The sequence below is a fragment of the Meles meles genome, chromosome 4 (assembly GCF_922984935.1).
Source record: "Meles meles chromosome 4, mMelMel3.1 paternal haplotype, whole genome shotgun sequence".
NCBI lineage: Eukaryota > Metazoa > Chordata > Mammalia > Carnivora > Mustelidae > Meles > Meles meles.
In genome coordinates this window covers 66,022,603-66,038,247 of record NC_060069.1, presented here as the reverse complement: position 1 = coordinate 66,038,247, position 15,645 = coordinate 66,022,603, and the positions used below count along the sequence as shown (strand labels likewise).

Genomic DNA, 15,645 nt, shown 5'->3' with positions numbered 1-15,645 from the left:
TCACGATCCTGGGAACCTGGGATCAAGCCCCGCCTTGGCCTCATTGTCCAGGCACGGAGTCTGCTTCTCCCACTGCCTTTGCTCCTCTCCCTGCTTGCATTTGCACACACGCTTTCTCTGTCTCTCTCTGTCTCTCTCTCCCCATCAAGTAAATAAGTAAAATCTTAAGGAAAAAAAAAATCTCGAAGTCTCTCCCAAGGTAATTCTATTTTAGAGAGGGTGAAATGTTTAGTGAAATGTTTAGGGACTATGGAAGCATGAGTTTAGATTTGGGTGGTAAAACTTTAATACTTTGAAAGTATTTAATGGACGTAGCATGAACAATTCAGTATTGATATGCAGGACTAGTATATTGAGCTGGATATGGAAAGTCTCTCTTTAACCTGAACAAGGTAGTTCTGGAAGATCCCATTTCAGACAGACTGCATGAGGATGGAATGGCTTTAGAAAAGGTAAATCTTTGCATCTAGTTGTACTGTCTGTTCTTGCTGTTCCCCCGGCCCACCCTCTCTCCAAAAGAGTTAGCTGTCCTCCATCTTCTTCATTGGGTGAAGTAAATTGGATGTTTCCTATTTAAGATATTAAAGTCTTCATTTATATATAAGATTTTTTAATACAACTTTAGACCAGTTTCTAGAGTACATAATTGGGTACTCTGTTGTAGAAGTCTGACCAGCCCACTGTCTTGTTCTGTGTATGTTTCAAAAACAGAAGTGCTGTAATTAAAATGAAATACAAAATTGAGTATTTCTAGTAACTAAGGGTATAATTTCAGTCCAATCAACATTTACCTCACCTTTTTCTGTCCCACAAATCGGTTAAAAGATGAGTGAACAGATCATGATGTTCTAGACAAAAGCGTAGAATGAAACATTTTAAGCAGCACTTGCTTCTTTTATTTGTTTTTAAACTTCAGCAGTTACACTTTGTTCTCACGCTGAGTTTGTCTTTCTCTGTTTTGCCAAAACAGAAATGTGCATCTCTATAAGCAACCCTCTGACACCAGTGGGGTTTTTAATGGATTTGTTGCTTTTCCGAAAGTTGGTGCTTACAAAAATACCCACTGGATTACTGACACCCTGTAGGGAATTTGGTTGAAATTACAATGTTTTGGTTTTTTTTTAAACATTTTATTTATTTATTTGACAGAGTGAGAGATCACAGGCAGGGGGAGTGAAAAGCAGACTCCCCACCAAGCAGGGAGTCCGATGCAGGGCTTAATCCCAGGACCCCAAGATCACGGTCTGAGCTGAAGGCAGGCACTTACACCATCTGAGCCACCCAAGTGCCCCTACAATGCTATTTTTAAGGGCATTACTTTTAAACTTACAGCTGAGTTTGGAATTGTGCTTGTGTTTTTGCTTGAAGAGAAGAAAATGTTTTTGAAAACAGAGACACAGCTTTCTTTCAACACACGGTGCCATAGACTCTGGGAGCAGAGGGAGAGAAGACTGCCTGGCAGCCTCCCTTCCCAGTGTCCTGGCTTGAGTATCTCCAGTCACAGGGCTGTGGTTCCAGCTTCATCTCACCAGGCAGCCCAGTCCATTTGTGAATAACTAATTTTATAGTGTTCCATTATATTTTGTTGAAATATAATGGTACCTCCAACAACTGCGTAGTTGATCCTAGGCCTTCGTTGAGAGCAGTGGTTATCACAGTGTGGGTCCTGGACCAGCAGCATCAGCGTCTTCTAGAAACTGGCTGAGATGCAAATTATCAGGCTCTGCTCTAGACCTACTAATCAGAAACTCTGGGAGTAAGACCTGGCACTCTGCTTTAACCAGCCCGGCAGGAGATTTTGATGCATGTTAACGTTTAAGAAGTTTTGCCTTAGAGCAGTGATTCTTGGGTATTGATGTATCTGAGAATCACCTGGACAGCTTTTGCAGCCTGCAGAAGTCTGAGCCCCATTCCTGTAGCCTGTGGTTTAGTAGGACCCAGGGGGTCTAGACATCACTGTCGTATAGTGTCAGCTGTCCTCTCCTTAACCATCCTCACTTCCTTCACATCTGTCTTCACTAGCATGGGTTTTCCGTTCACTCCTCCATCTTCTTCATTGGGTGAGTTCTGTTTCTTGATGGACTCTTTAATGAGTGGTGCCCAGACCTCCAGCAGTGGTCTGGTTGGCTGGCTCAGAGTAGAGCCAGACCGTTACCTTTCATGGTCTCCATATTGAACTGTTGGGAAGGTTGCCTATGATTACTTGTTTTGGCAACCTCATTATGTGTCTGACTCATACCAAGCTACCAGACAACTAAAACTTAAGGTAGATTGTTCATTACTCTCTTTTATGCCCTCTTTGCTAGGTCAAACAGAGATAAAAATAACATCTGTTGAGTCCTTACTCTATGTCAAAGCCTGTCAAAAAATGAATCATAAATCATTGTAATAAGATGAGACGGGCTGTGTTGGGAGACAGATTCTAAGTCAAACAGCTTGACTTCAATTCTGGGTGCCACACTTACACTGGCTTTGTGACCTCTGGCAAGCTATTTAAGCTCTCTCTGCCTCAGTTTTCTGATCTGTAAAATGGAGACAATACCTTTAGTTAACCTAGTAGGGTGTGTTTTAGATAGGATTCCAGGTGCCTCATATAGGACCTGACACACAGTAAGTCAGCACTCCGTAAATGACCTATTGCTAATGTCCGGTAGGGAAGAAATGAGCTGCAGAATAGGTTGTGACCGGATTATAGGTCTGTAGGAATCTGGCATCATTTCTTAAGCAATGGAGGACTTTGAAGTTTTGGTTTCCTGTCAAAGGCTAGTCTGACTGCCTAGAGACATAATGCAGCACAGGTACTAAATCCCTTTACTCCCATGGCGTGATTTCCTCCAGAGATTTCTTGTGTTTTAGCTGGTATTTTATATTTCTTCGGAAGTTACCTGATGATTATTCCCTTCTTTCATATTTTTGTCCTAGATAATTAGACAGCAGGCTGTGGGGAGGGGTGGGGTATTAAAAAGTCCATCTTCTGCTCTTAGGCCTCCCCTCCCGGCTATCCCAGTTGCCCCCAACCCTCACACGGGAGACACCCTGAGTACTGGGATGGCTGATGAGGATTGAGAAGTCACCCTCCCCAGCTGAGGAAGTTCATTTTGAAAGTCATTCTTCTTTTAACATACAGAGTGTCAAATTGGAGAGTGTGTGTGTGTGTGTATAAAGTGTGTTATGGAATGCTATGATTCTTTTTTTTTAAATTATTAATTTAAAGATTTATTTGTTTGTTTTAGAGAGAAAGAGCATGGGGAGGAGGAGCAGAGGGAGAGGGAGAGAGAAACTCAAGCAGACCCCACGCTGAGCACAGAGCCCCAAAGGGGGCTTTATCTCACATACAACCTGACTGAAACCAGGAGTCAAACACTCAACCGACTGAGCCATCCAGGTGCCCCTGGAAGGCTACAAACTTCTGAAGCAGGAATGTTTTCAGCATGTACAACTAGTAGTAGTAGTAGATATTTTATTAGCAGATTTGTCAGTCAAAAACTATAAAGACTATGCTTCTTAACTGAATTTCTTTGATCAGAATTATCCGTGTACCGCTGGGCATTGCAGACTGCTGGCCACTTGAGGTTTCCACATCAGCCTGCCCAACACAGAATTTCTCAAGAGTTAGAGATCACTTCCCTTAATTGGAAAGCAAAATTCCATTTCCCTTATACATAATTTGCAGAGCTGACAATTTCAGAAACTGATATAATGCATTAAAAAAAAAGAAGAAGAAGAAAGAAACCCGGGGATCCAATCTAAATTTCAAGGTTACTATGTTATTTCAGGTAAAGAGAAAACTTGTCAAGTTTGGGTTTGGAGTAGACTTTAATTAATCTAATAAAACTTGAAAGTCAGTTTTTTCTTCTTCTTTTTTTTTTAAAGATTTTATTTATTTATTTGACAGAGAGAGATCACAAGTAGGCAGAGAGGCAGGCAGATGGAGGTGAGGAAGCAGGCTCCCCGCTGAGCAGAGAGCAGGATGTGGGGCTTGATCCCAGTACCCTGAGATCATGACCCGAGTCGACTACAGTGGCTCAACCCTCTGAGCTACCCAGGCACTCCGAAGGTCAGTTTTTTTCTGAGGTGAATTCTTGGAATGGTTCCTCAGGTTCGTTTAGCTTATTAGTCTGCGTGAGATCCCACTGGAATTAGGAAATTATTTTCACACTGCATTTTTCACTCCCAAATAAACAGCAACCGTCATAGTCCTTGTTCAGCTTTTCCTCAGCCTCCTAGACTCAGCATGTCATTTTTTTACCAAAATGCAAGAAGACATGGTCTCATATCTTTTTTTTTTTTTTTTTTTTAAGATTTTATTTTTAACTAATCTCTGCACCCAATGTGGGACTCTTAACTTAGAACTCTGAGGTCAAGAGCTGCACGCTTTGCAGGCTGAGAGATCCAGCCAGGTGCCCCATGGCCTCCTCTAACTTTATCAGTTCCTTAGTTTTATTTCAGTTTTGAGTTTTACTTTTTTTTTTTAAGATTTTTATTTATTTATTTTGAGAGAGAGAGAGACAGACAGAGTTAAGCAGGCGTTCTGAGCAGGCTTAAATTGGCGAGGCTAAGCTTCAATGTTTAGGTGTATTCAATGCATTTTCGACTTACATAACGAGGGGCGCCTGGGTGGCTCAGTCGGTGGCTTAGGCTCTCTGCTCAGCAGGGAACCTGCTTCCCCCCACCCCCCACCTGCCTCTCTGCCTACTTGTGGTCTCTCTCTCTCTGTCAAATAAGTAAATAAAATGTTTAAAAAAAAAAAAAGTTTAGAATAAGACACAAGGTTTAGATAGAGTTTTGTTTTCCTTTCGACATCCAGTTGTTGCAGCACCGTTTGTAAAGGCTATTCTTTCTCTGTTGAATTAACTTTGGCACATTTGTCAAAAATCAATCCTTCATATTTCTGTGGCTCTGTTTCTGGAGTCTGTATTCTCTTACATTGATCTGTGTGTCTGTCTCTTACCAGTACCACACTGTCTTGATTACTGTAGCTTTATAGTAAGTCCTGAATCAGAAGTGTGATTCTGTCAACTTTATTCTTACTTTTCAGTTATGTGTTTGGCAATTTTAGTTCTTTGGCTTTGCCACATACTTTGAGAATCAACTTCTCTGGATCTACCAAGAAGAATCCTGCTGGAATGTTTAGAATTGCATTGTCTCTGTAAACCAATTTGGGGACAACTGACATTCCTTTTTTTAGCAGTCTTTCGATTCGTGAACACAGAATGTCTGTCTCTGTTTAGGTCTTTAAGATTTTCAGCAGTGTCTTGCAGTGTTGGTTTCTTTCATTCTTATCTCTGTGCCATTTTTTCCCGCCACTGGCTGGGACTTCTAGTACATAATGTTGAGTTGGAGTGTTGAGAGTAGGCATCCTTGCATTGTTCCCAATCTCAGAAATTACTTAGTCTTTCACCACTCAGTATAATGTTACCTGTAGGTATTTCTGTAGATGCCCTTTTCAGGTTGAGAAAGTTTCCTTCTGCCCCTAGTTTTCTGAGAATTTGTATATTATGAATAGAAGTTGGATTTCATCAGGTGCTTTTACTGTACCACTTGAGAGGATCATGTGTTGTTTCTTCTTTAGGCTGTTAAACTGAAGGAATTGTGTAAGGGCTGGGGAAGGAGAGAATGCAGAAGAGAAAAAGAAGAATGGAAGATTTTCCCCCATGTGCTCTGAGCATCCTAAGAGCCCTTTCCTGAGCCAGGCTTCCTTCTCTTAGAGCCCTCAGTCCATGCTGATGTCTTCTCCTAGATACCAGGGTGCATTGAGTCCGTTTTGGGGGATGACGGAGGGGAAACAGTGGTGAATTCTTCCAGACCCTCCAGCTACTATTTACCTTTCAGAGCTTCTACATGGCTACTGCATTTCTTTTGTCCTTGTCTGATGGCCACATCACTGGGGGAGACCCTGGGTGGGCTGTGCTTGCTTCCTCTCACCTGTAGTTAACCGGGCTTTGCTTCCTTCTCCACAGTCTGTAGGCACATTAGTAGACTGACTTGCCCAAGTATATAATCTGTACATTTGAAGAGTTAATGAGAATTTGAGTTCGCAAGATGAATTTAGGTATTGTAGTTCCTAAATAGTATTTTCTAAGTTAAGTGTAAGCAGTAATCACTGTCAGTGAGAGGTACAAAAAACCAAATTAGAAGAGTATTTTAAATTGATCTGTTTCCTCGGAATTGACCTCTGACTTATTTTATTGTCATGTGTCTTGGGGCCGGGGTGGAGGTTTCCACTGGAGGCCTGGGGCCGGGGCACGAAGGCGTGGCGGAGAGGCACATCCGGGACTGAGCGGAGCTGTGGAAGTGTCAGGTTACTGAGAAAACTGTCCACAGCGTACGGAAGAAGAGAGGAAGAACGGAGGGTAGAGGGGTGGTGGGGCCAAGGCGTGAGACCTTTGGTCTTAGAAGCAGAGGAGAGCCTGAACCGGGCTGTGTAGGCTGCCAAATGCCAGGAAGAAAGACGCTTCAAGGGCAGGTAGTCACCGCGGGGAGGCAGGGTTGAGAACATGGATGGGGCAGTGCCATCGTTGTGTTGTATGAAGACCTTGGAGGGCTGTTCACCCAACCAATAAGGAAATGGAGGAACGAGAAAAATAGGAATAATAATAGATACTGTTTACTTACAGGTTTTAACTCTGTTTGATTTTAAATTTATAGACCATGGGGCAGTGTTAATAACATCTTTATTACCCATGATGCTGTATATTGCAAACATGCGGTGAAGATTTTTGCTCATCTGAATGACATCCCATTACTAGCGGTGTCTGCACACCGAGGTCTGGTTATTGACGAGCAGAGACTGTGGGGTGAGGCAGGAGAAATGTCCTGTTGGAGAGTTGTCCTTGGTTCTTAAACTCTAACGGAGTCTCCTTTGCTCCCCTGTTTCATGTGTTCCTTGTAGCCCACTCACTTCCAAAGCTAACTCTGAGGCAGCTAGCAGGTGGCTACAATAAGGTATAATAGTAATCTTTAGGATGTCTTCCCTCAGACAGTAGACTTTTTTTTTTCTTTTAATTAAAGAACTAAGAGATCTTGCTGATTCCTTCATTCTTGCTGTTTTTTGGAAGAGAGGATATAATCTGTTTTTTGGCTGCCCTATTCTCTATTTGTCTTGAATTACTTTAACTTGTTTTTCTTTATTCCGTAATTCTGGTTTAGAGGCACCTAAGAACTACTGTACACGATGTTTATTTGAAATGAGGAATTGCTGCTTCTTAAACCTGCAATGTTTATGTATTTTTCCCTTTTCCCAGGATCAGAATTCAGGCTGTAAATGAAATCGGAGCCGGACCGTTTAGTCAGTTCATTAGGGCAAAAACTCGGCCATTACCACCCTTGCCTCCGAGGCTCGAATGTGCTGCATCAGGGCCCCAGAGCCTGAAGCTGAAATGGGGAGACAGTAACACCAAGACACACGCAGCCGACGACCTGGTGTACACACTGCAGCTGGAGGACAGAAACAAGAGGTGAGATGGCGGGGAGGACACGCAGTATGGTTCTGTGCCTTTGGCTTGCGGAATGAATCCTTGCTCGTTTGTCGATCCTCCTGCTTGAAAGATTTCCTGTGGGTTGGGTCCTACATTTTGTACCGTCCATCCTCCATTGAGAATTTTCTAAACTAACATTCTGAAGCCCCTGACTTGCTGCACGTGATAATCTATGTGTTTATTTTTTTCTTTCGTAAAGCCAGGTAATGCAGAGAAATTATCTAAAAAGAAAACTGCCAAAGTCAAGTCCTTGCTGTGTTAGAGTGTTCTATTAGTCACAAGCACAAAGGGAAATAAGACTCAGGAAGAGATGTTAGCTTTTTAAATATTCAGTGACCATTGGGACAAACATGTTTACCAATCTGAAATAGCTGTGGTGGTGTACAGATGGGGATCGTGCTCTCTAACTATGGGCAGTGCAGGATGAAATTAACCAGAGCAAACAGGAGATGCTTCATGAGACTGCACACCCAGGAAATACTCTCGGCTACAGAAATCAAATCCAGCCTTTCACGTCATATTTGTTTAGCCTAATTTCATTTCTTCTGAAAATGGCCGATCAGAAGATGGGCCTCTGAACTGTATTTAGGAATAATTCAGATGCAGAGTAAAGGTAATGATGACAGAATGTTCTGTGACCAAAAGTCCAAATCAGAGAATTAGGTGAAGGAGGTGGAGGGGGGGGGGCAATAAATCCAAGACACCCGGATGGACAGGTGCGTGCTGCTACTTCCCCAAGGCCTATCTGCTGAACACCAAACCATTTCTGTCCTTCCCACATTATGCGTTAGAGTCTCCTGCCCCTTTCCCGGGGAGCTGGTTAATTAGAACAGACACCCCTAGCCAATCTTCACCCCCCACCCTGTACTCAACTACACTGATACCTTTCAGAGCCGTGGAGTCCTGCTGTGTGGAAGGCACTGTTTGAGGTGGACCTTCAGTGGAGACCAAGATCAAGGAAAAACAAGCCCCTGCCTCTAGCAGCATAGTATCTACCCCCACATGGTCTCAGAACATAAATGCCCTTGGAGAAAAGTGTTGTGAGAGGCTGGAGGAGGTAGAGAGCATTTGGTTGCAAAGACCAGGAATGGCTTTTTGAGACAGGTGGCATTTGAACTTAACTTTGAAGGACCTGTCAAGCCTAGTAATTTGACTAGAAAGGAACAAAAAGTGATTGTCCTGTTGGAAACTCATCCTGGTATAGAGAGCGTACAGAAAATGAGGCTTCTTTTGGTAGGTTCGTTGGAGATTAAAGGCATACTCAGTCATAGACAAGACCATTCGTCTTATTAGGCTTTGTACCTTTGGATGCACTTTCATGGGTTCATTATTTTACAGGGAAAAATAATGGGAACAAAGGGAACAGCGAGAAGAAGAATTATGGACAAACAGAAATCCTGATAAATATTTAAAGCTAGCAGTTGGGAAATTTGCAAATGAGCCTTTGTTTTTTGCCCTGGGCTTTTGGCTTCCTTTGGTGGTTGAGAGAGTCTTTGTTAGAGAGTATCTTACAGTCATGTCCTCCTTTAGAAAAAGTGAAGTCCAAAAACATTGGCACTGGTAGCGAGTTGGGATCAGAGCAGGGGCTGCCTGACTCCTCATGCAGTTGCCTCTGCTGTTAGGTCCAGGAATGTGGGCAGAGCCGGGGCTCTGCACCAAACCAGTTGTCTGCATCCTACTGTAGGGGGCCCCCTCGTATGGAGAACTGTACGGATGCCCGTGAATGCTGATCCAGAGAAGCATGCTGTCATGAGACATTTAAATATGCTGGACAGAAGAGAGTGCAGAATCTAGCAATCAATTCATGCTATTAAAAGAGGGGGGTGGAGGGCCAAAGATGGCACTGTTAATCAAATAAGTGACTTGCCTAAATTTAAATGGCAGTTTAAGAAAACTTACCATTAGGGACAGTATTTTTCTTAATTTTATCATCTGGAGTCCAAATGTATCTTTTTTAAATTAGATTTGTCAATGCTCTCAAAGTTATTAAAGTGATGGGAGTATAGACTGTAATAAATTCTCGTTCTATTTGGGGAATAATTTTCCTATGATTTAATAGGATGAAACTTGGCCTAATTTGAGTTTGAAGATGACCTTCCTTGTGTCTAGAAACTGAACTTTTGTATCAGTTGGCCCCTTAAATCCAAGCCTTTATTTAACTTTGGATCTTGACTCATGAGAATTAGGGAGAGATCATCTGAGTTGGATACATTATAATTCTTGTGATTAGTATAGTTTTTGTCCATTCTGGTATCCTTGAGGTTCTTTGGGACTTGGACGTGGCTTGTCCAACTGAAAGTAAGCATCTTCATTTAAGGAGCGGATTTTTCCTTGAACTCACTGCCACGGTGATCTGCAGTCGTGACTTTTGGGAAAGGTACACATATTCCCTAGTGTATGCATTGATTGCATTAACCACTAATAAGTTCTTACTATGTATGTGGCAAAAATACTGTATGTACTACTTGTGGCCAAGGTGAGAACCAGAGGTAGATAAATTGTGGTTTTGGTGGATTTTGTCACCAGGTGCTGTGGGTATTGAAAGGGAGAGCTGCCAATGTGTGAGTTGTCTGGCTGTCCTAGTCAGCTGTGAAGATAATGTTAGTCTTAAACATTTTACAACGGAAGCACAATGAAAATTAGTAACTCCATTCTCAGTAATTTTAAAATTAAAGAGTTGATTTGGCTGCTCAAATATCAGTCTACCCTAGACTACACTAGAACATGAACTCTGAGTCCCTTTTCACCTTTTTCACCTGAAAGCACTGAATCTTCTGGATTATTTGTGAACTTTATCCTTTACCAAAGGGCGTCTCTTGCAAATGATTAGGGCAGGCTGTCTCTTTTCTTCGTATCTTTGTTTCTGCTTTTGACAACTAAGAAAGATACCAACTTTCTTTAAAAGATTTTATTTAGGGGCGCCTGGGTGGCTCAGTGGGTTAAAGCCTCTGCCTTCGGCTCAGGTCATGATCCCAGGGTCCTGGGATCAAGCCCCGCATCGGGCTCTCTGCTCAGCGGGGAGCCTGCTTCCTCCTCTCTCTCTCTCTGCCTGCCTCTCTGCCTACTTGTGATCTCTTGTCTGTCAAATAAATAAAATCTTTAAAAAAAAAAAAAGATTTTTTTTATTTATCTGAGATAGAGAGAGAACTTTCTCTCTTCAGGGTTGAGGGGCAGAGGGTGAGGAGGAGTGAGAAGCAGACTCCCCACTGGGCAGGGAGGCCAACACAGGGCTTGATCCCGAAATCCAGGATCATGACCTGAGCTGAAGGCAGACGCTTAACTGACTGAGCCACCCAGGTGCCCAAGATACTGTTTCTTTAAGAGTGACCACTTAAGATCTCAAAAGCCCCTAAGGTTTTACATCTACACTTTGCTGGTTTGTTATATTTATTTATATACCTCTCAGTCAAAAAATATAAAATGAGCTAGAGATTTCTAAGTATAATCTTGAGCCAAAAATATATTTTTCAAACTTCCTAAATGATACTTCTATTTATTGAGCACCTGCAAAGTGCCAGACGTTGAGAGCTTTAATCTACATTATTTAGTTTTTGAATAAAAAGTGAAATATTTTCTATGCTGATAGGATTTCTACCAAAGCTTCCCACTGGCTAGATGAAAAATGGGTTTTTTGATAAGTTGACTTGAATTTAATTTTAATGATTATTATGATTTCAATGTATGATTATAAGCTTAAAAGAAAGAAGCAGAGAAGGCTTCTTACAGAAAATAATAGGGTAAGTGAGTCTTAAAAGGGTCCCAATTTTATAACCTCATGCAAAAGAGCCTTAGGTTGGAGGCAAGTGATAAAGACTCAGAATTGGGTGGAAACCAAGGATACAATCTCCAAAGCACAGAAATGTGCCCTGGATTTTTCTCCACCTGAATGTCTCTTCCTATTCTCGTTCTTTTATATGGGGCTCTTTTTCAGTTTGGGACTATTTCATGTAAACAGAGGGGATCCCAAAAGAGCATCTTGCCCAAATCCTTGCCTCCCAGGTAAATCAACCTAGAATTCATCTGGGTCACCTGGGCTTGCTGTGTTGAAAATTTTGTGCCCCATGAACAGGACATTTGTTTTCCATGTAGTTAAGCTTTTGACTCACAAAGCTCCCAGTCCAAGGTCACTGACCACGTCTTGATGTAGCAGCTTCAAAGCAGTGCCTTATATTTATAGGGCCAAGTTTATTCCTCGCAGTTAATGACCCAGTCATCATTTTTTTCCTGAATTACTGTAATGTGCTAAGTCTTTTGAGGTATGTGGCTACCTATAAGGAACTTATCTTACTGAGAAAATAGTTAATGGGAAACAATGAGCAGACAGCACAAGAGATTTTATTTAATTTCAGCAGAAAAACAAAAATTATCTGGCGTGACCTAGAGTGACAAAGTCTATTATTCTTAGCAAATCTGGCACAGAAGCTCTGAATGTCTTTGGTTCCTGTGTATGCAAGAAGAATATACACCCAGAGTAAACATTTTCATAATGCTGCATTAACCTAATACAGGGATTAGAATAACAAGATCAACTCATGCATTTTAAGATCCTAACGCTGTACTGAGGATTTTGAACGTGCATTTGTCTGTGTTACTGATATGAAACGTTAGGCTGCCCTCACAGAATTTGAGTTGATGCTGATTCTCGTCCTGACCCTCCTGGGTCTGTGTTCCTGATAATTGTATGCAGCACCGAGATGAGAGGAACTTAAGTTCCAGGAATGCATTTATGGCTGATCTGTTGTTCAGGTTTAGTCAGATTGCCAGTGTATTTTAAAGCCGATGTATTCCCAGCAAAAGGGGGATGGGGCAGAAGGATATAATAGAGTGGCTAATTACCAGTTGGCTCTCCATTTAACTCAGCCCTTAAGGCCCGTGACACTTTTCCCTTCATCAGGCAAAATTGGACGGCTTTGTTAATGTGCACAATATGACTGACTGCTGACTGTTAGAGAGGGACAGAAAATAATCTATACAAAGAAACCCTGAAAAAATACACACTAGGCAACTAATAAAAGTCACTGGGGTGTATGAGCCCTACGGGAGAAGTGAACTTTCCTAATGTATGCTTATTATGGAACAGACCCCTGCTTTCCATTTCTCAGAGCATATTTTGAATTAAATAGATGTGAGGCAACTAGCTCAGGGCCCACAGAGACCGTCGATACTAGTTTCCTTTGTTTCTTTGAAATAGTCCTGGTAATACACATGATCACCCTTGTTGGGTAAATGACACTTTGATACTACCTTTCCTCAGTGGAAGGCGATGTGGTTCTCCACAGGGGTGTCAGATCTCTGCTCTAATCCCAGATCTGTTACTGAGTTTCAGGGATGGCTAGAGGCATGTCCCTTCACTTCTTTTTGCCTTAGTTTCTCTCTCTACAGAAGGGAACTAATGATGCCTGTCTCCAGTCCCTGATTGATGGAGGAAAAGCATTGATATGTCTTAGAAAAGCAAAAAAAAATTAAGCCTACAAAATAAAAAGGACTGTGGGCTTAGTCTGACTGGGTTTGCAGCCTGAAATGTCAGGTACAGGCAGAGGTAAGTAATGAAAAATGAACTGTTAGAGAACTTCATTGGACTGGAAGTAAAAAAAATTCAGGTTATAGGGTTGTTTTTTTTTTCTATTTCAAAATGGAATTTTGATCTCTTTAAACATAAATAGAACATACAGCATTTCAGCATTTTTTTCCTAAATCATGTAAGATTGAGGCAAACCCATTAAAATAGAAGTAGACCCACTGAAATCTGCAGGATTCTGGGAGGAGTATCCTTGAAGAGAAGATTCCTGCATATGCTTGAAAAGAAAGCAGAATGGGAGGTTTCAAGATTCTTAGGTGGTCTTCATACTGAGATCTTTTTTTCTTTTTTTGAAAATAAATAAATCTCTTTAATACATCAGTAATGAGGTACAGTTTGAACAACAACAAAAATGAAAAAAGGAATTTTCTTTTATTCTCCGTAGAGTCTCATCGGCAGCTGTATTGACATTTTATTTCTTAGAAAAGGAGCCTGAAATGAAACCTAACCAAAAAGTATTAGAGCTGGATCCGTTAAGAGCCAGTAGGCACGTATGCAACCGAGAATATGAGGGTAGGAGAGGAGCTCCTTTCGCACTGGTCTTTCAGAACTCCTCGGTGCTTGGGTGCTCGGTCTGCAAATGGGGCCTCTCACCAACCTCAAAGCCAGTCTAGGAAACACCTTCCCTGCCTCAGGTGACCCACACGATGCCATCTGCTTCCAGCTGCTTCTGCATAGGCACGACAGGACTCCGTGTTCTCGGTAGAGCAAGGACACATCCTCTCCATCCCTGTTTTGAACACACTCCACTCCCAAACATGGACGGCTTCAGTAATGGAGGAGATTCTGTCTCTCTCACACACATAGCCCATGCAGCCCAGGGAGACTGAGAGAAAATGAAGGCAGTGGCGCATCATTGTTAAGGAATACAGCTGTGCTGATCTCACTAACAGCTGTTGATTTGTGATGCTGTAGAGCAACTTTAAAAACATGCCATTTGCAGCCTTGAGTGGACTAGAGGCCATTTTAGGTCAGCAGTGTAGATGATGGTGAGGAGTTAATATTAACAAGCTACTGTTAGCCTTTAATGGGCCTAGGGATTGTAAGGTAGGAACAAGGTAGTAAACACAAGAACCTTCGTGTTATCTTATTTTCTACCGTGAATTTAAGTTATGAGCCATGCAGGGAATTCTTGGATTTTTTTTTTTTTTAAACAAAACTGTTTTAAGGAAATAGGTTTTTAAAATTGAACTATTTACCTATCATCGTTTTATTCTAAAATAATTTAAAATAAACATTCGAAGATGTAACATGTTTGAATTTCTTCCTTCAGTTGCCTTTCACTACAAAGAAAAAAAAAAGTCATCTTTCACTATGTGTTAAAACCTAGAATGCTGAGGTTAAAATACAGCCTTCCCCTAGAACTTTGTGAAACTTTCAAGAATCTGTTGTTTTGCCTTCCTAATGTATATTTAATAAGAAATCATAGGATTTACTTGGTCCTCTCATTTGGCTCTCGTAAAAAACTCCGGCCAGGTGAACGAGACAGTTATTATTATCCTGAGTGTCTGGAAACTCAGCCTGGAGACTTATCAGCTTGTCCAAGTTCGTAGTAACAGACTCTACACTGTGCCCAAGGTTTTTGTCCGTCTTTGTACCAACCAAGGAGACACTCTGACAGGCAAACAGAATAAGCAGAACCATTTTGTATTCACAGATCTGTAGAACATTTTCTTAAATCACTGTTAACTTGGCAGCGTTAAAACCCGTGTGTGCTTGCTACCATAGAAGTGTTAGTTTCAGGACATTATTATAGTCAGTGCTGAAGCAAGTTGGAGGCAGAGCCATAAAGAATTCATTTAGACGGTAAACTTTCAGTGACCCACCCAACCTTCTGCCTTGTTTATGTTTCCACTTCCAAGTAAATATCTTTAGTACAAGAGAACATTTCTTCCCATTTTCCCTTTCCCTCAGTAAAAATGCCCCGATTTCCACGAATGGGCAGCACTGGTCCAGACCCACGGCTCCCATCTTCATCTGCCTCCCGCAGCCGTTCTTGGCCTGGGTTAACTGGGCCAGGGTGGGTGGTGCTCACGTGTACAGCTTTCTCTGTGGCTCAGGAAAGTCGAAGGGATGACATTCTGGGGGCGTCTTTCAGGCTTCTCCAACATTAACAACCAAGGTAAACCACTCATAACCCTTGGTGTTGTGTCCTAAATAGCATGAGTGTTAGCATTACCACAAGCGCTAGGCATTTCGTAACGAGTTCTGCCAGCATGATCCCATTTGATTCTCACGACAGCCTCTGAGGGGAGGCATTATTGTCACACCCATTTTTTTTTTCATTTTATTTATTTTTTCAGCGTAACAGTATTCATTCTTTTTGCACAGCACCCAGTGCTCCATGCCAAACGTGCCCTCCCCATTACCCACCACCTGTTCCCCCAACCTCCCAGCCCTGACCCTTCAAAACCCTCAGGTTGTTTTTCAGAGTCCATAGTCTCTTATGGTTCGCCTCCCCTTCCAAATTTTTTTTTTTAATAAACATATAATGTATTTTTATCCCCAGGGGTACAGGTCTGTGAATCGCCAGGTTTACACACTTCACAGCACTCACGATAGCACTTACCCTCCCCAATGTCCATAGCC

The 15,645-nt window shown here is 42.0% G+C and overlaps 1 protein-coding gene across 2 annotated transcripts in view; it reads left to right on the top strand.

The window, feature by feature from the left end:
• The window catches only part of FNDC3B (fibronectin type III domain containing 3B), a 339,247-nt gene that overhangs the window by 303,234 nt on the left and 20,368 nt on the right, over positions 1-15,645 (top strand). For both annotated transcript variants that reach the window (XM_046002797.1, XM_046002798.1), the window contains exon 23: positions 7,245-7,457. In XM_046002797.1, coding sequence (XP_045858753.1) covers positions 7,245-7,457 — 213 coding nt within the window. The remainder of the gene's footprint in view (positions 1-7,244; positions 7,458-15,645) is intronic.